At 46.8% G+C, this 25,451-nt stretch overlaps 1 protein-coding gene across 3 annotated transcripts in view; it reads right to left on the reverse strand.

Moving 5' to 3' along the window:
• The window catches only part of MDGA1 (MAM domain containing glycosylphosphatidylinositol anchor 1), a 151,501-nt gene that overhangs the window by 98,654 nt on the left and 27,396 nt on the right, over positions 1 to 25,451 (reverse strand). For all 3 annotated transcript variants that reach the window (XM_064446009.1, XM_064446011.1, XM_064446010.1), the window contains exon 2: positions 2,239 to 2,378. In XM_064446009.1, coding sequence (XP_064302079.1) covers positions 2,239 to 2,378 — 140 coding nt within the window. The remainder of the gene's footprint in view (positions 1 to 2,238; positions 2,379 to 25,451) is intronic.

Genomic DNA, 25,451 nt, shown 5'->3' on the forward strand with positions numbered 1-25,451 from the left:
TACACAAGCTTTTACTTTGATTTTAAAGATACAGAAAAGGAAAAGAAAACATCCCTTCAGACTTCAAGCTATCTTGAATTTTTTGTCCTTACATTACATGTCTTAAGATCCTGGCTTGTGGGGGCAACAGAGCTGCATGATATTTCACCGTGAATGGTGGGGCAAGAGGACAGCAATCCTAAAGACTGAATGGTTATTCTTATGTCTGGAACAAGTTACAGCCCTAGTAGTGGTGGTCCAAGCTTCCCCCTTGTTTTCTGCAGTCCAGAAAATGAAAGAAAGGGACAGCTTTTTTCAGCCCATTGGTTTCGTATATCTGCAACCACCTTTCTAAAGGTTGCTGACTGGTAGTGTCCCACATGGATGCCCATCTAGACTCCGAGACTGAGATCCAGCAAGATCAGCCAACAGAAAGGAGATAGACTGTCATTCAACATTGGCCACAAATGAGATGGACCAGATACTTTGACTCTTCCCCTAGACTTTGCCTAAAGCTCACTGCCAGCACCTGATTGATGCTGATGCTCTAGGAAGAGCAGGGGTTTCTACATCTCACTCCCAGAGCACGAGGCTGAGCAGATTTTCAGAGCTAACGACCATGGATTTATTTAGCCTTTGTAGGCTTATTATGAAATTGTCTGAGGGCCCCAAGACTCTCAGAGTCTCCTGTTTGCAAAGACACTTCAGCCAGCTCTTTAATCTTTTCAATTTCAATCTCATTTGAGTATTTTGGCCGCATTTTCATGCTTTAATGACTGGCTGATAGAAGGAAAAAGATTAAACAAAGGTTAGGATAAAAGCTTAGCTGGGGAAGAAATCTGTCTGTGAGGAGTGACGACAGAGATAGGACGCATGCTACATTTTATGTGTGTGGGTTCCAGCCTCCTCAGTCATGCCTTGTTCCATGCTCTAGCGTCCCCCATGCATGTCCAGGCAATGACAAGCCACAATGTTGCCCACTAGCATGCTGTCTACAACAGGCTCTGCTCCAGCAATCTCTCTGGCTACTCAGGCTTCAATCCCCAAAACCTGCCAGGACCTTCCCACACATTTAACATCCTTAGGCAGTGCCAGCCCTACCATCTTCATTTCTGACATACACAACTACCATCTGCCTATCACAAACCTAGGCTGGTCATCTTTCTTTGCTGGCCTGGCTCAGATAATTTCCTTTTTATTGTTTCCAGGGTATGCTTTGATAGATAAACCATTTCATATCCCGCTGGTGAGTCTCTCTCCCTCTCCTTTGTCATCACCTCTTAGCCAAGTAGCTCCTCACAAACAAGTCCACAGCAGCATTGATTGCTGTATGCAGATGCATGGCTTCTTAGCACAAATATCTTTGGCAAGATTGAGGAAGGGGGCCAAGGAGGCACACATATCATACTTGGCTCCCTTGAGTATATTCTGGCACCTCCAGCCTCGTAGTATGCACCAGTATGCCACTCCTACCACACTCTGTCCCATAGCAGGTAGACGCATGCTCGGGTCAGTGTCTCTATAGGTGCATCTACACTAACATTGAACCAGCCTGCCTGAGCATCTGAAGGGTGGGAAGGTGCCGACATGGGGCTTGAGGCTATGCAAGTCTCTAGGAACCCTGAGGAAGGACTGCAGCAGTCAGCCAAGCTCAGCTCTGTACCTCACCACCGAACTGTGACTTTGAACACAGCATGGATATATCCAGCACTGCAAGTCTGAATCTGCCTCTGGTCAGTGGCCATAAAGCAATGACCAATGGGCTCTGCTCAGGGCTCAGTGAAGTGCGCTACAAACAACTTCCCTAATTCCCCCAAGCAAGTTTCCCTTGTCTGTACATCCAGAGAAGCCAAGAGACTGAGGGACCATGAACAACCGGCTCCCATGGCCAGCTCATGTGGGAAGCCTCCTCTAGCCTGTTCAGGCTGTTCCTGCTTTGTAGTAAGAAGCTTAAAGATTTGAGGGTGGTTTGTATAATGGATTCAGTTTGGGCTTTTACGTTTCTAGGGGACTTCACATACTGAAGACCACTAGGAGGTCTGTGTTGGCTCCTGCAAAGCTTTGTGGACCGTCTTCCATGGAATTAATGCTAGATACTTCATAGCTTAACAAACTCGTGCTGGCACTATGGGGCATCCCTACCTGACTCCAACATGTAGGAAAAAGCTGGGCACCCTGCTGCCCACAATTCTCCTTTACACGGAGACTACAAAGAAGTGCCTTGGGGAGCATGGGTGACAGGCAACACTGAAAGCTTACCTGTGGCCGGGGGTGTCCTGTGACCAGACACTGCAGGACCAGCGTGTCCCCCTCCCGAATCGTGTAAACACGTTCACTGATGTTGTCTTCCTTCACCACGCACGCCTGCCCAGCATGGATGATTTGGGCCTGAGCAGGAGCTGTGGAGAGGAAAGAAGAGGTAAAGAGGGAAACAAGCAGCACCCCAGCCCCTTACGCCCAATGCCCAGGGTGGCTGCTCCTACAGCAGGGTGGAAGAGCCACCTCTGAAGCCACAGAAGGGAAGAGCCAGAGTGTGCTGGGTATGAAACACGAAGGTCTCAGTAGATACAAAATTGAACAATTTTCCCCATCTCCTGGATCGCTGGTATCAACTGCTATTTTAAAACCTTTGGTCCTGTTGGGATGAGCAGCTCTAGGGACTGAAAAGCACAATATGGAGCTTTTTTGAGGGACCCTCCTGCACAAGCAGAGGACCAAGAATTTGCTGCTCTCTCCTCTCCCAGAGAGAAGTATATGCAAGTGGTTAAAGCAGGGATCTGGTCAAATCACAGCTGCTCTATGCCTGTCTAAAACAGGTCTGATTATTATGATTTACCTTGCAGCAGACTAGGATAACTACCAAGCAGAGTCAGGAAGAGCCTTGAAACTCTGTACAGCTTTTAGCACATGTCCCTAGAAGGCACAGCACACGCTGCAGGAGAAACAAGTCTTTCCCAAATTACACAGAAGCCTATCTTAGCCCTGAGCCCAGAGGGAGCAGCCTCTGTGGGATCAGGGGACCCATAATCTATAGCAATTGCTCCAGTGAGAGCTCCAAGCAGAGCCCCGTTACTGCCAGTTCAGCCAGGAGGACAAGTGAAGACCAGTGCTGTGAAAAAATACGTGGAAAGAAAGTTCCCAGAACAAAATCTAAAAACTTCATGCCCCCCAAATGGCAACTATGTCCCACTGTAGCCCTGACCAACAACAGGGAGAGACAAGCTCTAAGAGAACAGGGTTTTTTAAAGAAGAAAGCTTCAGCTCCAGTGCCTTGTGCAAACAGCCCTTGGGTCCCTACTCCAAAAGTTCTCATGTGATCACCGAAGCAGCTGAGATGTATTGAAGGTGACTGCACAGCCCAGTGGGACACCTGTTCTTGTTGGAGGGGAAAACCCCAGTCGTGCTTCAAAGAACAGAGAAACCCACAAACGTGTCTAGGAATTGGTGCCTCAGTGAGAGTCCTCCTGGGATACTTCCCCATCTTGCTACAACACTTCCAGGTGACTCTGGAGTCAAAGCTCCTGTTAGTGAAATACAATGCAAATGAATAAACCACCAAGATGATGATCAAAGGGTTTAAAGCAATAAGCCTTAGTAAGTCCTGTGAAACAAGCACAGATTTTGCACAGCCTGTTAAAGCTGAACTGTGCACCCACTTTTTCTTCAAGGTTAGCTGAGCTTCAAAGACTACTTCCTCATTCTATTGGCATGACCAAAGTGTTCTAAACCCAGTCACCTGGGCAAAGGAAGTGCTCAGATTTATGCTGGTTTAATCCACCAGCAGCACAGACCTAGGGCAAGCTGGGCTTGGGCAGTGGAGAAGATCTGCCTTTGAGGTCAGCCTGTACAAACTGGTGTCAACACAATGCACTGACTAAGCAGCAGCGACGCAAGAGTGGACACCGGGCTACTGGGCAGCAAGCTGCTCTTGCTGCTGGGGCTCCACAGCCTGCCACAGCCACCCAGCACCCAAGCAGCACCACTGCATGTGCAGCAAGGTACTTCCCTCTTTTTGCACCTCTTCTGTCTTTCCAGCCTGGTGGCACTTTGTTAAAATTATTATTACTGTCCAAGCTGTTGACTAACAGAAGCAACATGTGTATTTGAGTAACATGATGGCACAAACACAGGTGAATCCCTCAGCTTCTCCTGTCTTCCCTCTCTGCAGGGCTCCCAGGAATGTGCCTGCCATCGCTCGAGCAGCATGGAATGCTGAAACTGACTGTCGAAGCTTTGCTGATACGACTGAGCAGATGAGTGACCTACCCCTGCCTGGGTGGCAGAAGAGTCTTGGTGAACCCAGGAGGACATAGAAATCTATATATGTGCTTGCACACATTTGTGTGTTTGTATACACATATATGTATGGATATACGTACAGATATGTAAATACATTAAGTAAAATAGTGAGTTACCACGAAAAGACATAATGAATGCTTGTCAAGCTAACAGTGGCGGAGGAATAATTCAGAAGCCTATATAACCTTTGCCAATACACCTTAATCCAAATGACAGCATCTTGTGCTGTTTCAGCCCTCGGATCAGTCCTCTGCAGACCCACCATCACACCTTTAACCCTGCACGCACTGCAGAGCATCGCTCGCAGTGCTGAGACCCAGGCTGTGATACTGAAAAATCCCTGCTCTATGATTAAGAGAGACCCTGTCCCTTCCCATCTTGTACCATATTCCTCCCCATCCCTGACCTGTGCTTCCTGCATTTTAGTCGGGTCCTGGCACTCTGCAGTAGCAAAGCTCTCATAACCTCTCTTCACAGGCTGCATTTGCTGGCTGGTGGCTCTATTCTCCCTTTGCAAACATGACCTTGCTGCCAAAACTGATTTCCAGTCACCCCATGGAGAATCAGAATATTTATCTGCAGCTCTAGCTCCCAGTTAAATGTTTCCTTAGGTTGCTGTGCTGTACCCCACATGGTATACAATGTAAGTCTTTCAACTTACACTCTCTTCCCTTTGGCCATCCCACTTCCATCCCTGTCTTCTGTAACCCTTTCCTGCCACCTGTCTAAAGGCATTTCTACATGGGGAATATCTACAGCAAAATCATTAGACACAGTGGTACAGAATTAGAGGGGTTTTGTGCAACTATTCTGGTACCAAAAAATACCTTGTGGTAATTTGCTGGTGTCTCCCTCAGTTTGATAGAAATATTATTTAAACTAATCCTTATTTGGCACTACAAAGCATTATATGGCACTGGTCTACAGCAAAATGACAACCCTAGGGATAAGCCCTCTGTCATAATTTTGCCCTCTTCTCCCAAATTCTCCCTGGGTCCACTGGGGTGTAATGAAGCTTACAAGCAAGGGTGTGCACATCCAGCTTTTTTCATCGGTGTCTTAACTTGCTTGTATTACCATCACTAATACCTTTCAGTTATATTCATTGAAAAGGGACACCCCTTTAAGTGAATCCCCACTGTTTAAGCTGTAACATCTCTCTTGCAATCACAGCACTAAGTCCCCAGGAGAACAACAAAAATTTTGCCATGTCTTAAACCCCATATGAACACAGATCTTTCAAACGGGAGCTCAGAAAGCCTGGGGTTTCTTAGAGAGAAGAGCATGCAGGTAGACGGCATAGGAGTCTGAGAAACTCTGCCTTTGGTTACAACTTGATGTTATGGAAGTGGTGAGGGCTGAGCAATGAACCAACCCAACTCTTACAGGATTGTATTAAATCACAAGGTAAGACTTGGGAAGGTCTCTGTTCCAGGTTCAGCCTGCCACAACACACAAAGGCTGGGAAAGTCACCTCATGCCGTATTACAGATGGGCAGAGACATTATGAGGATTAATTGAGCTTTTAATGTACTTGAACAGAAAGAACACATTATTTTTGACATCATCCCAGGTCTCCTGGAGGATTTCAGCATGCAGACAGTTTGCACGTTGCCAGCACAACAGGACGGCAGGACCATGCCTGTCAGAGTAAACAGTTTCACTGAACACCCTTAGGAGGAAAAAGAAAGGCCAGAGCATGAGGCCAGGTGCTGGAGATGAAGCAGTAATGTAACCTCAGCCATTCTCAGCAGTGCTCCATGAAAACCAACCCTTGCATAGATACAACTTGCCCTGCCAAGTTCTGCTGGAGCAGAATCCCTCTCCTCAGGCTGACAAACCCCAAAGCAGAGGTCCAAGGAAGACTTCTGATGACCTCTGTGGGGGAGATGGGGACAGGTTGCTCCCTACCCTTTTTCCCAATATTTTGAGGGGCAGATGCCTCATCACTTCCCTTCCACTTCCAGGTAACACATCAACTTAAGGAAGGCTCCCAATAAAAAGTCCTCCAGAGAAACTGGGCCAGGCAAATACTGAGTGCCAAATGCTTTACAAAGGAAAATTCAGGCTCTGAACCTGCAGCATGAGGCTGCTCCTCAGGAAAGGGCTGGCTTGCAATCCATTTGGCCTCTGCACCGAGATTTCCTACTATGCTTTCACTTGATGTATTTACACATTAAAACAAAAGGAAATTGGAGTGGATAAAATAACTTTATTCCCAGTGCAGTGTACTGTACAATGTTATTACTACCATAATCTGGAAAGTTTATGAGACTCTTGGTGCTTAGATGTTGCTAATATCATTAAAATGCAGAAAAGGAGAGAGAAATGGTCTTTTGGAGAGGACTGAGTAATCTGTATTTGGTTCACAGGTCTAGTCATTCATCTTTTTGAGCCTGAGATCCCATCGCTACAATGGCAATGATAAGAGCTCTTTCACAGAGAGGGTGGCGAGTGACAGATACTGCACTGACACTCCCTCAGTCACAGTCAGCAACTGCAAGGGCAGGCTGCTCACCACTTTTGCAGCACAGCGTCAACTGCACTTTGCTGCTGCCTTCTCAGCAGGCTAACACTGTTAGACTCTGCCCCACCACCACCTTTGCCACCTGCACATGTCCTGCAGACGGCCTCAAGGATGAAGATCATTCTCTCCACAACTGCTGGCCCGATACCTGCAGCTACACACATAGGGATACTGAATCCCCCCACCTCTGCTACCCTCCTGCAGGGTGGGCAGAGAGGGAAGCTGCACCTGAAGCTTTCCCTCTTCCTCAGGTTTAATCTGCCACCCAGCTTTGCAAGGCTAATGATGCCTCCCATACATCTGTTGTAATTATAATTCAGTCTCTTCTGCATATAAGCTAGGCAAAGAAGCCAGGGTCCTTCCCCATCCCCATTCACAGGCTCCCCAGACTCACGTGGCTCAGTTACAAGGGAGCAAGGCAGTGGGTGGGGTGGGGGGAGCATCCGCTGCTAATCTGCTGCTTAAACCATCCCTTAAGAAACAGCCTGTCTCCTTCCCTCACCCTTCCTGGCCTGAAAAAGTGGCATGTAAGGGATGCATCTTGAAGGGAGTTCCCAGAAAGGGGAAAAAATACACCGTGTTTATGGAGCATGTGGGGTTGAATAAGCATTTCATTAAGGAAATCCACATGTGGTATTCCTTGCTGAACAGCCACTCTCAGTAACTGCCTGTCCATGGGTGGAATTGCCCTGCAGCGCATTAGTTACAGCCCTGCATGGCAAAGCACCCAGGGAGCATCTCAGGCCTTGAAGTCAATGCTTTAGTTAGCATTTTATCCTGTCTGTTCATGCAGTGCACAACTCTGCTTGAAGAGCAGGGGGCATACAAACATGAAGACGTTTGAGGAAGGGGTCATATCCCCTTAGCAGAGCACAAAGAGAAGCCAGCACACAAGTAAAAGGAAGAGACGTGCTAGCAACACTCAGCAGGAGTGAGGAAGGTCTAGTAGGATGGGAAGGGTCTGTAGGGGCGACATCCTGACAGTCAAACAAAACACCTTGCTTATGTCTGCGCTGGGAAGGGATGGCAGCTGCCTTGTTCTGTGCTCCATCACTATTCAGCTGGTCTCATTGATTGCTCCACTGTGGATGAAGACTACAGGCTTTGCTAAAACTTTTGACAAAAAAAATTAACCAGGCCAGCTCCAGCCCACAATGCAGGGGATGATATCGATGGGCCATTTGAAAAGGAAAATTCACTCCAGCTTGAGGATGATTATGGGAATAATAATACACAATCAGTGTCCATTAACACTGTCAGCAGGGGTGTGGATCGATAGCGTATTAATGGCTGAAGAAAGACCGCCCGAACTTGTCAGCGGTTAAGACCAGCACAATAGCAGAGGGAAAGGAGATGGCAGTGGGCGGGTGTAATTGAGTCCAAGCACTGGATGTCTTTGCACAGCCTGCCCAGAGCAACCCCTGTCACTGCCACTTTCTGAGCACATTTCCCTGGCTGCTTGCTCGGGAGCTTCCTCCTCCACACCTCAGCCCCTCACAGCCTCTTTGCCCAGCACAATGGCAAAGGGTACACAGCCCCTGCAGGGAACTTCCCCAGCTGAAGCTGCCCAGTACAGCTTAGCCTGTCTAAACAGGCTCCTGTCCTTTTAACAAAGCCAGGCTAGTCCTGTAGCAAAGAGGGAGACAATGCAGAAGCCCCCAGGGGTAGCTGAGGAGCAAACCGCATCCATAGTCCCAGGTCTCCTCCCACTTCTTGGACTTCTGTCTTGCCCAAGCTCCTCCTGTTGACTCTCCCAACATGGAGTGCTGCCACAAGGCTGTCCTAAAGCAGAAACCACCATGAAGCCCTCCCTGCATACGGATGCTAAGGGTTACAACCCCAAGCAAGACAGATCTCCACTGAGGCTTTTTTGCATCAGTGTTCTCACTGCAGCCCAAACCATGTACACTCAACCCCCGCCACCCCCCAGGAAAAAAACAAACCACCAAACAAAAACCACACAACAACAACAACAACAACAAAATGATAAAAAAAACCCACAACCACCAATTCTGCTTACTGTACTCCTGGCCTGAATTTGCAGCAGGGAACATGTCATATTTCAGCATCAACATGTTTCTGACTCTTTTGGTATTTATACATTGATCATGATTAAAACACAAACATCAATCCACCCACAGAAGAAACACATCCACTTCTGAGATATGCAAAGGAACCATGTCTAACCCTACACAACACTCCACAGGACTCTTAAGCAAGAAGAGAAGAATATAATTTTCAATGGGAAGTGCACAGAGAAATGACAGAGTTGTGGAAAGTAATCACAGAGCATGAAACTTGGGTACTTAAAATAACATGGGATTTTTTTTTTTTTTACTTGGAAGAGACCAAGACTATGTCTTTATATCTCTGGCTGATTGCATCTCCAGAAACAGAGTTTCCTTTTGCAAAGCTCAGCCAGATGATTTGCATGGTCTTAAAGTAACTTTTTGCTTAATCAATATCACTTCCTTGAAGCATCTCTATGGTTTTGTTTCTTTTAGAAAAATGCCAGCAACAAAATCATGTCAGACCTCAGGAATAGCAGGTATACCCCCCATTGTCTGCAACACCTGCTCCTGAGACCTTCAGTCAATTTAAAACTAAAGAGATATTGTGTGCTTTAGTAAAGTATCAGTCACCAGATCATCACTGACCACCCCCAATCCCCAACTCCCCTGCCTGTAGCAGCTCACTAGTTTTCCTAGGTGTTCCCAAAATTTTCTTACACAGGTCCACCTAACTGTAGAGTATCAAGCAGCAGAGCAAAATTGATCAGCAACTTTTATAGGAATCAAGTGACAGATGTTACACACACAACATTATGGTGGCATAAACTGCATAACTGCCTAACTCATATGCCTGAGTGGAATTTGTATAGACGACTCAATGCCAGCAATATAAAGTACATTGTCTTCAAATCTATAGGAGCTCCAAATGTAGTGGCAGTCAGAGCCTGTACCTCAGCAATACTGTCCTGGAAGCTTCCAGCTTTGGTTGGGAAATGAGAAAAGCATGTCTGTCTTGCAATGGCTATTAGAGACTTCATCGTCTTTCCCAACCCACTTCCCACTGTGCCAGCTTCAGAGCCCGAGCTCTATCTCTATATTTTGCTGCAAAACCCAATGAGCCACAGAGCCACAATCAGGCAAGGTGATCCTGCCAAGCTAAGTGCTCAAAGCATTCCACTTAAAAACCCATTTCTTGTCTAGTTGCTACTTAAAGCTCCTAAGCATTTTAGGGGAAAACACAAATGAGGCAAGCAGCTCGTGGGAGAAATCCTCTGTTCTGAAGACCACTGACAGACTGACCTGTTTGTCAGCTGGTAAAATACCTGAAAATGAAATAGTCCAGCCAGAGAAAGAAGGCTGCAAAGAGAGGAACTCAACTGGATATGGGCAGCACAGACACTTGCTTACCCTGCCCATATCCTGCAGGAACAGTCCCCAGAGGACAGGCCAGCACCAGACTCCTTGGCAGGTTTGAATCCTTGTCTCCTCCATCAGGTCTCCAGTCTCCCAAGTCAATCTCTAGGGCTACACACACCCAGCACCGTCTGAAGGAGAATGAACGGTTACAGGCATCCATAAAACTTGCTGACCCTCCGGCCTTTTTATGCCCTCGTGCTTTCAGCTTCCAGCATGCTTATCACCAGGAACCTCTGAGCAGCTGGCTCACAGGAGAGCCAAGCCTGCCTCCGACAGACGAGATTCGGCAGCTCTTCATATATTTCGTGCTTCTGCTCTCCCTCCTTGCTCCTCCATTGCAGCACATAGGAGCCACTGAAGCTACGTGTCCCCACTCAGCCAGGAAAACTGCCTTTCACAGGCGTGCTGCAGCTTGACAGCACAGGTAGCAAAGCCCAACAGGCAATGTCCCCAGGATCTGCTGCTAATAAGCTTTACAAGCAAATGGACATTGCTCAAATGGTCCCAAGGGTTTTGCCCCTCTCCTCTTTTCCCTGAATTCAAGATCAGCTCATTCCAAGTCACTGCTGGTGCTGCTTGTTCCAATTCCTTTCCCTTTTTATACTTCAAGCCACTTTGGTGCAACACTGACTCTTCAACAAAGAGGTCCATGTGCACAGATCTATAAAGCAGCATACTTTGAAACTCAGCTGCTGTTTCATTGCTGAACCATTTAACATAGGAGATGAAAGGAGAGCACAACACAGACACTTCATCCGTTCAAAAGGGAGAAAAAAATGGCAATTTGCTAATCATCTGTCGACTACATTAGCAGCAAAGGTATATGAACTCTAATCAGTTAATAACTACAGGCTCCTTTTCATATCAAAAGGGAAAAAAAAACCCATCAGGCAACAGCTATGGCTCCTGAAAAATAAGGAAAGGCAGAGGGAGTGGTTTCAAACTGCGTTTCCTGGCTGGCAGGATGCTCCAGACTCTGTTGGTGAGGACTCCACCAAAGTCACATAGTGCTAAAACCCTCCCTTGGAAACACAGGAAGAGAGACACATTCAAGCTCCAAGTATACTAAAAGTAATAGACAAGAAAAGTAACAAAACCCAGACCAGTATGCAATCAGAGTACACTATCACAAGCTGGGTTAGAATAGGAGTATTTCCATGAAACTCTAGCTGGTGCTGTTCAAAATGCTAAACCTTGAGGCCCAAATTCTTCAATGGCAAGAGGTGGAAACTGAGGTCTGGTGAGCAAGAGAAGGGTTGGCAGAGAAGAGCTGTCAGAGGAAGGGACTTTCTACATGGAGAGCCAATGGGAATATTGTACACGCAGGGCTGCTAACCCCAGAGGGTGGATGCATGGCTGGGGCATTAGAAAAGCAAGGCACTTGGGGCTTGGACTACCCGGTGCCCCAGCTCTCCTGCAGACCTCCCTGTCCATGTGACTGAAGCAGCTCAACCATTGTCAGACAAGCACCTGCAGAGGCACAGAGCTCAGTGCAGACCACAAAGCCCATCTGAGAAGCTGGGTAAACACTCAGGCACTGAATCTATGCTAAATTCTCACCTATCACAGCTCCACTGCTTCCAGTGCCCCATCTAGCTGGCTCAGTGGGAGCTGGGGATGCGAGGGCAATCACACTGTGATGGCAGTGCAAACATTCCCTCCACGAAGGAGAAGAAAGATTCAACAAATGGCCATGTTTACCTGCTGCCATACCCAGCCTCCACAGAAAGTGAACGGATATTTCAACTGTGAATCAGAGTCTGGGGGGAGGGGGAATCACTTCAGAAGCCAAAGGGGGATAAAAGCCACAAGGAAGAGACTGAAAAAAAATTTCACTGAAAGCCTGTTTTGTTCTCATCATAGTTAGAAAGAGCTAGAAATACAAATGCTACCCTTAATTCAAGTATCTAAGATCCAATTTCGCTACTGAGAAGTGGCAGGCAGCAGGGACTCATCTCTGTCTAAAGCTCTATACACAGCGGTACTCAGCCCACAGGCACCCCAGTTCCCCTGCAGCAAAGCTATGATATAGTTGTCATCATGGAAATATGGTGGGATGACTCGCACAACTGGAGTGCTACAATGGATGGCTATAAACTCTTCAGGATAGGCAAGGCAGGAGAGGTGGTGGGATAGCCTTGTATGTTAGGGAGTGTTTTGTCTACAGCATAATGATGGGGATGATAGGGTTGAATGTTATGGGTAAGAATCAGGGGGAAGGCCAGAAAGGCAGATATCATGGTGGGAGTCTCTTACAGACCACCCAACCAGGGTGAAGATGATTAAATATTCTATAAGCAGCTGGGAGAAGTCTCATGATCGCTAGCCCTTGTTCTCATGGGAGACTTCAACTACCGGATGGCTGCTGGAAGTATAATACAGCAGAGAGGAAACAATCTAGGAAGCCCATGGAGTGTGTGGAAGATAACTTCCTTACACAGCTGGTGAGTGAGCCTAGCAGGGGAGGCTGGACCTGTTGTTCATGAACAGAGAAGGACTTGCGGGTGACATGATGACTGGAGACCACCTCAGGCATAGCAATCATGAGATCATAGAGGTTTTGATTCTCAAAGAAGTAAGGAGGAGAGTCGGCAAAACTGCCACCTTGGACTTCTGGAAGGCAGGCTTTGGCCTGTTTAGGGGACTGAATGACAGTCCCCTGGGAGGCAGTCCTGAAGGGCAAAGGAGTCCAGGAAGGCTGGACATTCTTCAAGGAGAAAGTCTTAAAGGTGCAAGAACAGGCCATCCCCATGTGCTGAAAGATGAGCCAGCAGGCAAGACCACCGACCTGGCTGAATGGAGCACTTTGGCTGGAACTCAGGGGAAAAAGGAGAGTTTATGACCTTTGGAAAAGGGGCAGGCAACTCAAGAGGACTACAAAGATGTTGTGAGGCTATGCAGGGAGAAAATTAGAAGGGCCAAAGCCCAGCTAAAGCTTAATCCGTCTACTGCTGTAAAAGACAATGAAAAGTACTTGTATAAATATACTGGCAGCAAAAGGAGGGCTAAAGAGACTCTCCAGCCTTTACTAGATGTGGGAGGAAACACTGTGAGAAAGGGTGAGGAAAAGGCTGAGGTACCTAATGCCTTCTTTGACTCAGTCTTTAATAGTAGGACCAGTTGTCCTCTGGGCACCCAGCCCCCTGAGCTGGAAGGCAGGGACGGGGAGGAGAATGGAGCTCCCATAATCCAAGGGGAAATGGATAGTAACCTGCTACACCACCTAAGCACACACAAGTCTATGGGGCCAGATGAGATCCACCTGAGAGTACTGAAGAAACTGGCAGAAGTGCTCACCAAGACACTTTCAATCCTTTGTCAGCAGTCCTGGCTAACTGGGGAGGTCCCAGTTGACTGGAGATTAGTAAATGTGACACCCATCTACAAAAAGGGCCAGAAGGAAGATCCAGGGAACTACAGGCCTGTCAGTCTGACCTCGGTGCCAGGGAATGTTATGGAGCAGATCATCCTGAGTGGCATCATGCAGCATGTACAGGACAATCAGGTGATCAGGCCCAATCAGTATGGATTTAGGAAAGGCAGGTCCTGCTTAACAAACCTAATCTCCTTCTATGACAAGGTGACGTGCTTACTGGATGAGGGAAAACTGCGGATGTTGTCTACCTAGACTTCAGTGAAGCCTTTAATACCATTTCCCACAGCATTCTCCTGGAGAAACTGGCTGCTCACAGCTTGGAGAGGTGTACTCTTCGTTGGGTAAAAAACTGGCTGGGTCCAAAGGGTTGTGGTGAATGGAGTTAAATCCACTTGGCAGCCAGTCACAAGTGGTGCTCCCGAGGGCTCAGTGTTGGGGCCAGTTCTGTTTAATATCTTTATCAATGATTTGGATGAAGGGATCAAGTGCACCCTCAGTAAGTTTGCAGATGACACCAAGTTGTGCAGGAGTGTGGATCTGCTTGAGGGAAGGAAGGGTCTACAGAGGGAGCTGGACAGGCTGGATCAATGGGCCGAGGTCAACTGTATGAAGTTTAACAAGGCCAAGTGCTGGGTCCTGCACTTGGGTCACATCAACACCATGCAACGCTACAGGCTTGGGGAAGAGAGGCTGGAGAGCTGCCTGGTGGAGAAGGACCTGGGGGTGCTAACTGACAGCCAGCTGAACATGAGCTGGCAGCGTGCCCAGGTGGCCAAGAAGGCCAACAGCATCCTGGCTTGTATCAGCAATAGTGTGGCCAGCAGGAGTAGGGAAGCGATCATACCCACCTCCATACGCAGCACAGGTGAGGCCACACCTCTAATACTGTGTTATTTTGGGCCCCTCACTACAAGAAGGACGTTGAGGTGCTGCAGCATGTCCAGAGAAGGACAGCAAAGCTGGTGAAGGGTCTAGAGCACAAGTCTTATAAAGAGAGGCTGAGGCAACTAGGGTTGTTTAGTCTGGAGGAGGCTGACGGGAGACCTTATCACTCTCTGCAACTACTTGAAAGGAGGTTGTAGTGAGGTGGGTGTTGGCCTATTCTCCCAAGTAACAAGCGATAGTACGAGAAGAAATGGCCTCAAGTTCTGCCAGGGGAGGTTTATATTAGATATTAGGAAAACTTTCTTCTCTAAAAGGGTTGTCAAGCATTGAAAGAGGCTGCCCAGGGAAGTGGCTGAGTCACCATCGCTGCAGATATTCAAAAGACATGTAGATGTGGTGCTTAGGGACATGGTTTAGTGTGGCCCTGATGATCGTAAAGGTCTTGTCCAACCTAAACAATTCTATGATTCCATAAACCACAGTGGCTGCACAAGATCAGCTCTCAGCCCCAAGCCGTTTGGTGGAAGACAGGCAACCATGGCACAAACCCCAGCACAAGCACTCACTGGCAACCCTGACAGAGATATGAAAACCGGGGGACAGTGGAGACTTAGCACCCCTCTGCTGGGCAATTATCTGCTCTTGATAAGAGCAGGATTAGAGACAGGGATGCTGTTGGTGATACATCCCCTCAGCAGAAAGAAGCCTTTGTACTCAAATGAGTTCCCATACAGGCTCTCACAAACACTGGTGTTTTCATCCCCCGAGCAGTGCTGTTAGGTGGGGAAAAGCTGCTATTGCACACTGCCAGCTGGAGAAGATAAAGAAACAAAATGGCTTGTCCATCGTCAGGCAGGAAGCCTGAAGCACAGCCAGGGATCAATCCACACCTAATTCCATTCTAGCACCTTATAATGCAAAGGTCAAACTTTAGTCTCCAATGCTGCCTAATACAGCACTAAAAATTCATATTCACAGGGAGTGGAGGAAGAAAACTTGTGCAACACAGAAGGGTTTGCTAGAGAAAAATTGTTTTCCTCTGGATATTCTCCCATACCCCTTTTCACCAGCACAAGGAGCTCAAGCCTGAAAACTACTGCCAGCAAGCAAAATGACCTAGAGAGGGAAAAGCAAATATGACAGCTGAACTCCACCCCAAAGGAGGAGAGAGAGCACTGAAAGGAAATGCCAGCAAATTGTCAGCAAAGCTGAGGCAATGGGGGCTGCATGACACCCCTGGAAATCAAGCCAAGTAATGTTTTATCTTGACAGCATCCTTTACATCCCTGCAGTGCCTTTGGTGTGCAGAATACTAGAAAGTCCCCAGTTCTTTCCCTCTTGAGTACCAATAATTAATAACCACAACTAGGCAGACAAGCGAGCAATTCCCTCTGGTTCCAATAAGAGGAGCTGACATCTCTCTAACCCAAGCCACCTCCATTGTTTTATTCTCTTTGTTTATTGATCCTTTTATGCACATAATGCAAATTGACATTTAATAATTCAGCCGAGTTAATGGTGCTTAAATATTAAAAGGCTTTTCTCTTTTAATTAGCTGTAGCAAAATAGGCAACAAAGGAGTGCTAGATAGATGCCATTTAAAACGCTCTCGTCCAAGTTCTCTAGCATTTTTCTAAGGACACGAAACAGTTGAAGGGAAATTTTGTACAAGTCTCCTACTCTCACTAGGAAGTAGTACCCATAGAAGTGTATCCAGAGGCTTTGATTCATAGAGCATATTCATCTCTGTCAGCTCTTTGTCTTCTCTCCCTTCTGCTCTTCTCATAATAAAGACAGAGGGGAAGTGAAGGAGGGACAGAGGGTAGAAGAAAAAATCCTTCCCTGTAAGTAGTGCTGCCACCGGTGACTGGCACCTGCATGTAACAGTGCAGATGCAGAAGCCTCTGATACATCATCACAAGACCAGCAACCAGGTGAAAACAGAGCTAAAATGAAAAAGCACATGTACCTAATTGAAGAGTTACAAACAGCACAGAGATCTTTCAATTATGCCCTGGGGCAAGAAAAATTAATCCAGGAAACTAATATAAGGTCATACTGAAAAAAAATATCCAGATGCAGCAGGGTAAGGGAACACACATTTTTGCCTCTTCTGTTCATTATGCCAAGGGTTGAGAATGAGAGGGAAAATACACGTTACCTTTAAATCTCAGTCTCATCTCAGCTGGATCCAACGACAGTAATACATCTTAGTCATAATGTTGCTGGTGTATGGCATCACAACTGCAAACAGTTGGTATTATTTGCACTCTTTTTACTGTGCATACCTCCACTCTTAATTAGCTCACATTTTAAGTCCTGGATTGGTTTGAGTTTGGGATAATGATCTCCCACCTGACCCAGAGAAGAACCATGTAGTCACAATAATTAGATATAGTAACTGTTAATAACTTCATTTAATTACAACCTATTTTCTTCAAATTTAGCCTAGACATAAGATTTCAATGAATTTTAATTACATGCCACATTTGAAGAGCCTGTGCTATTGCATTATTAAGTTAATTCCAGAGAAAGAAAGAGACTGACAAACACTAAATTCTTTACTGAGGACACTTAAAAAAATTAATCTTAATTCAAGCCAATTAATGGATTGACTTGCAAATTCCCTGCAAATTCATTCTTCTAGTGAGGACCAAGTACTGTAAAACTTTAGAGTGTAAGCTGCATTTTTCACACATAACAAAGAGATCAAATTCCCAGTTTACGTGCAAAGTTGAGTTCATCCTTAACAGCAAAGCAGCTACTCGCATTTCCACAGAACACTGAAGTCACCGCTCTGAATCTGCCAGGCAGGGCATCATGGCAAAGGGTGTCTGCACAAGCAATGACACTCAAGGACTTCAGGATCATGGGAGGGGGCAAAGCACCAGTCCTTCTGCCCAGAAGTGACAGAGGTGTGCAGCACAGCCTCGTTCACAACCAGCATCCCCCCATGCACACAGGAGAGGGCAGTGGTGCACATACCAGAGTCAGCCCATTATACTTTTATGACGGATTTTAAGGTGGGGATATTCAGATGCAGGAACTGCTACTTTATCTCCCCTTCCATGCAAATGCTAGAGGAGGGTCTTTCACAACTCATTTAGACTTGGGGTACCCCCTGCCAGTTGCTTTGGCAGAACATGGGGAATCCCTCCTTACCTCTATAAGGCTCTGCACACAGGGAGCCTTTTCTGTCACTCTGCATCTGCCACATGAGTGAAATATTCTTGACACCATAACAAACAGTTTGCATAGTTTCCCTTTAATCGGTTATCCATCTACTCTTCTCCAGCTGTGCAACACATCTGGCCACAATGACTCTCCTGGGCAGGTACTCCTCAGCCCAATATTCTGCTTATTGTTGCTCAAGAGACTTAGTAGGTGACAGGGGAGTAAATACCCACTGGACAAGTTGCATCTCCAGGAGTTTTTCTGAAAACTGATGGGCTTTGGGCCACTACTACAAAGAGCTCTCCTCAACGAGAAACGCCAGATGTTGGTCCCAGGAGCACCCCCCAACCCCTGCAAAATCAAAGTAGCTCTGGCACTGCCACATCCTGGCTATGTTGTGGAGTTCATTCTGACAAACAGCTGCAGCAGATTGAATTAATCTGTTTAGAGGAAGGAAAAAAAAGATAGGGAAAAAGGAATATGGACTTGTAAAGAGTTTTGAAATAAAAACAAACAAACCTGATTACAACTGAAACACAGGCAAGGAGAAGCAAGGCAGGCTGATGCTGGCTTGGCCGCTCCCTAGTGAGAGACCGATAGCAATGAACTTGGGAGCAAAAGTTCCACAAAGCAAGGTTATGAATTTATTACTCTGCTTCTGTGTGGAGTCAAAAGATCATCTGATACACCAGACACTAGCAGAGGAAATTGGGGAAGAGCTAATGCACGTGGGACGGTGTTTAAAATAATTTCTCAGCTGGTTGACTGCACAGGGGGTAGGGAGAAAGATTAATTCTCTACCCAAGATCATGCATTTGTGCAAACATTGTTGAGCAGCTTGTTCAACAGGGGATTTGGGGACTAACGCAGCCATATCAAAGCAGCCAGGGTCTAGCTGACAGCCTTGCAAAGGAAGCAAGACGATCTTTGACACTAAGGAAATAAAGCTCTGAGAGACTGAAATGCTGACAGGCACCAGCCTCAAAGCTGAAGCGTGTCTGAAGGGGAAAGCTCTTTAAAGACTTTTGTTCTCAAACGCTATTCTGCAAGAGAAAAGGCTTTGGCCTACTTAGGCAAGGCCAAGGGCAGGCTAAGACCTCAGTGTTTTTAAATCACTTACCCTCAGCTCCATTTGATGTTCTCTTGATATTAGCAAGAAACTTCATTTTATTTAAAACACTCCTGGGCCTTCAGCTGTTTGTGGAATGACAGAGAGCAGCTCATCCCATGAAGAACAAAACAGTCCCTTGGTTTCTGAAGGAGGCAGGAGGAAAGCAAGCTCCCAAGGAGAGCGAAGTCTTAAACGAGCATCCTTTCTTAAAGCTCTGAACCAACCCAGTCTGCTGCAGAACACCCTTGGACAAATTAATACAAAACTAGGCAGTGGGCTTCCCATCTAGAAGAAAAAAACGGTTTGAAGAGGGAAATCGGCACAGTTTCTGAAAACACACTTACCTGAACCTCCATAGCATGGAAACTTGATGCCACCCCCTAGATGAGAAAGCTCCTTGTACTGCCCATCAGGCAAAGAATCGTTTTACCTTCTGAAAGCTAGTTTTGCTCCCAGTTTTAGCCTGCTCCAGTTTTCCACAAAGGGGAAAGACTCCAGATCTAGTTACAACCCAGAGGAGCATAGCTCCCCAGTAGCCCACCAAACTGATGGCTGACAGGGACAGTGGAACTATTTCGCAGTGTTTGTCCCACAAGACATGTCACCAGTTACCGAGGCACTACCGGTTTGTTTCACTGAGATGGGTGGCACGTCTATCTTGGGGCATTTCAAAGCCCTACGTGACAAAAGATTGCTTCTGTTATAAATGACATTGTGGAAACAACCAATAATGAGTTGTTTGTTGCCCTGCCTATGCAAGTTTGAGTATTGCAGATCACTTCTGCTAACCCTCATCTGGAGGGACACAAGTTGGTCTGGACAAACTTATGAAATTGGCTGGGAAGTCATGCCTTGCTCCAGCAATGGATGCCACCAGAGCTGCTCCTCCTTCCACAGTCCAACAAGAATGTGTACTGATGGAACACTCGAAAACGAGCCACTCTGTCACATATTACAGTCACCACACCTTCAAACTTCTCTCCCTGTTTGGTTATGTCCTAAAACAGGCAGGGAACAAAAAGTTCAGTTATCAGCCATGTGATTCCCCTGTTGCTGCCTGCCAAGGAGGCGGGGCAGGGAGCCAACGGAAGTAGCTGGGGAGCTACTCACAAAGCACCAAAGGATTTCACATGCAACAGCAGCAATGTTCCAAACCACCAGCTGCCCTTGAGCACTAACAGCAATAGCTCTTCAGGACCCTGTTAACCACAAACTTTTTCAGCCAAACTACCCCAACTCCACCCAGGAGACATGGCATCCTGTATTTTTGCTCAGTTACATGGACCCAACTGTCTTCAGTTCATGGCCTTCACCCTCTACTACTCTCATGTATCACTGCTCAACTATGACACCAAGGAACAACACAGCGTGGGAGTGAAACCCAGAAACTGAGAATAATCTTCAGTGAGCACTAGTCAGTAATAGACTTGATGTGTGACCTTGGGCAAGCACATTCTCTACTTGGTGTATCTCTCTCTCCCCTTGTATATTTTGAATAATTGCACTACTGCATCATGCAAGGTACTTCAGAGCTTATTGTTTATACAACTTTTTGAAGATGCAAACCACCATGTAAGTGCTAAGTATTACTGTGGTTATTACCTTCCTCACAGAGGGTTATAAAGCTTCGTAATTAATGTTTGTAAAACAAATCTCTGTCATTGGATGCAATGTGCTAGAGAAGTGCAAAGGATTAATATCCTCGGTAATCTGATGTGGGTTTTAGTGTTTTGGGCAACACTTAATAAAAAATAATTAAAAACAAACCTAAGATGACACTGGTAGGAAGCATGAGGAGGCAGGGCCGGATGCATGTGGGTTCATCCTGCTTCCCATTAATTAAGCCCAATACCATCAGTCTCCAAGACAGTGCCAAGTATTTTCTTGCTCCTGGTGATAATCGCGCATTAAACTTAAAGGTGATTCTGGGTAACCAGAACTCTTGAGCGCCCTACAGAGACTTGCACTGCAGTCAGGAATACCAAACACAGCTGAAGCAGCACAGCTTTGACCCCACAAACCCTTACACAGCAACTGCTGCCTCAGGAAGTGGATTGGCAGAGAGCACACAGGCGCAGGTATGCTCAGGGACCCTACAAGCACCTAAGAGAGAGTCAAAAAAGAGCTGGAAAGCCACCCACAGGGCTCCACTCCCATACACCCCAAGTCTCTGGTCTCCACTCAGGAGCCTGGAGGAGCAGGGAAATACCATTCCTTTGTCTGTGCAGGATTCAAGACCCCCAGAGTACAGGCAGCTGCCAGTCCTGCACATGGAGAGCCACTAGCTCAGTGGCTCTGTATTTCTTCAGTATGAAAAATGTGGTTACTGAAGTGTTTTGCAGTGCAGCGACTTCCATGTGCAACAGAAATGGAGGAGCCTTTGGAGAGCTTCTTCGAGAACAACAACCACCAGAGAAGAAAAATTTCTGGCAGTTGCTCTAGCTGCCTGAGTACCAGCTTTCTTCCCAGTGCAGCAGATGCAGACAGAGTACCCCCTCCCAATACCCCCATACATGCATTAAACAAAACAGCCTTCCAGGTGCTTCATGTGACTCAGTTCCCACCACACATGCCCCTGTACCGGGTGGTAGAGGCAGGGGCTTTTTGCCTTTACACACACAAGTTTCAAAAGCAGCTCCCTGGCAGGCTCCAAAATCAACAGGATGTCCAAGCTGCACAGATTTTTCATGTAACTGTTAATTAGGCTTCACTCTTATTTACTGCCTTTGTCCACATGGTGTCTTCTGGTGCCAATTCTCTTTGGTTAACACCGAAGTGATAAAAGCGATACTGGTTTTTCCCTGCATATGTGCATACAGATATGCCGACAATTTCCATAGGCAAGTGGACCAACAGCAATACTCAGAGGAGCTACAGAAAGAGCTCAAGGAACCACACCTACTACAGACAGAAGAGTCCCATGGTACTTGCCAGGTCAGCTGCAAGCCTTCCCTACAGCCTGCTCCACAGTGATGAGCCTGGTCAATATTTAAAATGTCCCCAGAGAAGCATCTCCACAGCTGCTTTCATGTTTGCATCAAGGAACTTGTTCTGGCGTTCAGCCAAAGTTGTCCCCACAGACAGAGGTTTAGGCCAGGGTGGAAAAACAGTACGCAAACCACCTGTCTTGTAGCAGGCTTGTCATCTTTTTGTTTATCACTCGAAGGCACACAGCAAGGGGATCTGAGCGCATAGTATGTATTACAGTAATAGGTGTGATTATCAGCAATCTTGGTTGGGCCTGATACACCACCACAGCAAGGAAGACACACATCTTCTCTCCTCAGAGGGCTTCAAGTGATGATGAGAAGCAGACTACACCTCCACAAGAAAGACAACAGCCACTTGAGGAGTCCATGGGATGGGGTGGGAGCATGAGAAGCTAAACAAACACCCTTCTTCAGATAAGAGGCTCCACTCAATACTCACTTTTAAATCCTCAGAAACCACTTCCCCTCTACACTGTCTCACTTGAGACTCAAAAGGAATACAAAATGTGTGTGACACCACGCAGCAGTGTAACATACCTTCTCCTCTCTCTGCCTGATGCAAAGGATCAAGCCAAACATCACCTCACCATCTTCAGTTTTACTGGGGAGAAGCTGGAGGGGGTGTGTTTTATTGGAGGATGCTCTGGTAATCCTTGCTATACATGACCAGTAAGGACACAAGATTAGCATCACCAGCTGCTCTGCTAGGAAGTGCAACATGGAAAATTTTATGTATATATGCAGTGTGGAGCCATTAGGAAGAACTGCCTCAAACACCTCCCCCTCCCCATATTGCAGTTCACAATTCCCCGTGTCATGCCCGCTGCACTCCCCTTCAACACAGCCTTTATCTTGTCTCCTCTGCAGCCTGTTACTCCAAGTGCCATTTCCCCTGCTGAAACACAGGTGATACCCCTTTCCCATCTGCACTGCTGTAAAGCATGTTACTCTCACCAAAACCATCCAGGGCAGCCGGCACATGCTGCCGAACGAGTACAGAATTCAGCACCTACTGCAGCTTGCCCTTAGAGCGGAGATGCCAGACACCCCAGCGGTAAGAAATCGCTTTACCTCACATTTCACTATCATTTATCTTATCAAAAAGACTTTATAAGTACACAGGTGGGGGAAGGGGACTGCTTCTATGAGAAATAAAACACAGCTTCCTCTGAGGTGGAACATAGCTGACTAACAGGCCTCAGGAACATTATCTAATTGCTCAGGCTAGAAAGTGAAAAGCAATCTAAACTGATTTGAAGCTTCAGAGGGAATTAGGGGAGCAGAGTATAATTACCTAAGTTGGAATTTGGCCAGAACTTGGGGGGGGGGGGGGGGGGGGGGGCGGAAAAAGGGCAATTCTGGTCTTCAATGACCACAAACAATCAGGAACTTAGTTTTCCACTCCTTCCCAGAGTGGCACAGGCACACATTTGATTTCCTTCACGCTAACATTATTCTTTAAGGAGGAGCTTTGAGGTAAAGAAAGATGCACTGGATTTACACCAACATAGCTGTCAATTACATTCCAGCACCATGCTCTAGAGAGACCATACTGTCTCATACCACTCACGTGACCTCAACTTTGGGAATATGCAGATTTTCAGCCCTTGAACTTCACAATTTTTAAAATTCCCCAGCAAGTCTTCAATAAAGTAAGTACAGACTAACAACCAACTGTAGCCAATTCTCAGAATATTACATATCTGTCATTTCAAGACTTTTCACAAAGCACCCATGGAAAAAGAGCAGGTTTTCTATGCCCAGCTATTGGCTGCACAGCTCTGAGTCCATGCAGCAGGACAGTGGCACTGTCCTGACTCTTTGCCCTGGCAGAAGATCCTGGCGGCAAAGGGCTTGGCCAAACCCTGAATCCCCAAAGCACATGTCGGTACTGCTCTTAGCAGACTCAGCGACACAGTGAGAAGAGACCAGAAAAGCTTGCATTATCAAGGCTGTAAAGCCTTCAATCTCATTTGCTCTGGCATGCTGTTACTTTGAAGCTTCCCTGGTATTCTACAAGCTGTGAGAAGCAGCTGAGCCAAATCTGGTCCGTTTTAAAGGACAGCCAGACTCTCACTCAGGTCTGAAAGACTACACAGCTGCCTGCAGCTCACACAAAGTCCATATGTGGGACAGGTCATGGTCACTGCTTGTAAAAAGCTGCCAGCAATTTCTGCCTGGCCCTTTTCCACCTCCAACCTCACAAGCACCTGTGAACAAGTAAAGACAAGGTTGGTGCCCTTCTGTTCCAGCCTACCTAGAAACAGACACAAAACTGACAAGGTCTGAGCCCTGACTATTCCTGTAGTAGATGTGGCCAGAGCAGGCTGGAGTGCACAGAAGACCCTGGAAAGCAAAGCCTGCTTCTCCTGTTCCATGGGGAAGGGGGCTTACCCCATGGCAGTCATCACCAGCCCTGAGAGCTTTGACAGGCAGCTTTCACAGAAGATCCAAGCCTTCACAGAAAGAAAAATGTCACAAGTTAAAGCACTTTAAAAACATGTACCAAAAAATAATTTAAAAAAGGAAGCCATTGGCAGTAGGCTTTGCTCTCTACTCTATAACACTTCAGTTCTTAATGGTGAAGCAGGGTGGTAGAAGATGCTAGCAACTCCAGTCCACTGTAGACTGAGTGAGGTCACAAACACTTGGAAAGTGTCTTGCACTGACCTTGGAAAAAGGTCCAGAGGAAGCCAATGATGGGTTTTCTGTCTCTAATACGTATGGATCCAATTCCACCTTCCACTGCAAAATTGTAATGTTCACTGCAGTCGATGGGAATTACACCTATTTAATAGACGGCAGAATTGATTTTGTGATCTCAGGTGTCTGGGTCTGCAAGATTTCCAGCCCACATAACTTTAGATAAAAATCCAGCAAACCCCAAAATAATGAAGTCTCTGAGATTCCACAAACACTGCCTCACTGAGCAAAGCTCAGAGGTGGCTGGAGCTCAATGCAATCACAAGCTTCTGCTAAATTACCTTGGGCCAGAAACATCGCAGATCAGGACATTTCCAGCCAGGCTAGTGACTAATGTCATGAGAATTGCTACCTAAGGGATATTTTTATTGCTACTCTATTGCTCCTGGGCAAAATGCAAAGGGGATGATGTGTACACAGAGCTGCAACTCCCATCTAAGAGTTGAGCCTAAGCTTCACATCAAGCTGTTTGACTTTACAAGCTTTGCTTGTCACAGTGCAAATGCAACGATGTGTTTAAGGAGATCCTGTTACTAGACAGAAAGAGTGAGAAAGACAGCAGGAGCAGCTGTCACCTGCTGAGATGTGGCTTTGCAACTTAGTCAGTGTCACTCTGAGGACTGTGAAGTGTCTGACAGGAGCAAAGAAAGATCACGGATATATATTTCGCTAGTGGATCTTGGCACCTTGATCTACACACCCCTGGGAAATGGGAAGACTCCTCAGCTTTGCTCCCCTTTGTGCTCTCCTCACTGAGCTTCTGAGCCAAGCTGAGGGCAAGAGGCTTCTGCCAGAGCCAACAGGTGCTTGGCAGCTGGGGGAGTTTGATGGAGATGGCAGGACAAAGACCTGAGGCATGAGGACAAGCATCTACACCTTCTGTCCCAAAACATTTAATGTTTTCTGCAGCATGGGAAGCCTCACCACGGTGGAACAGCATGTGAGGCACCATCTTGCCCCCACAGCAGTGTGGAGGAGA

Source organism: Phalacrocorax carbo, chromosome 3 (genome assembly GCF_963921805.1).
Source record: "Phalacrocorax carbo chromosome 3, bPhaCar2.1, whole genome shotgun sequence".
In the NCBI taxonomy this organism is placed as follows: domain Eukaryota; kingdom Metazoa; phylum Chordata; class Aves; order Suliformes; family Phalacrocoracidae; genus Phalacrocorax; species Phalacrocorax carbo.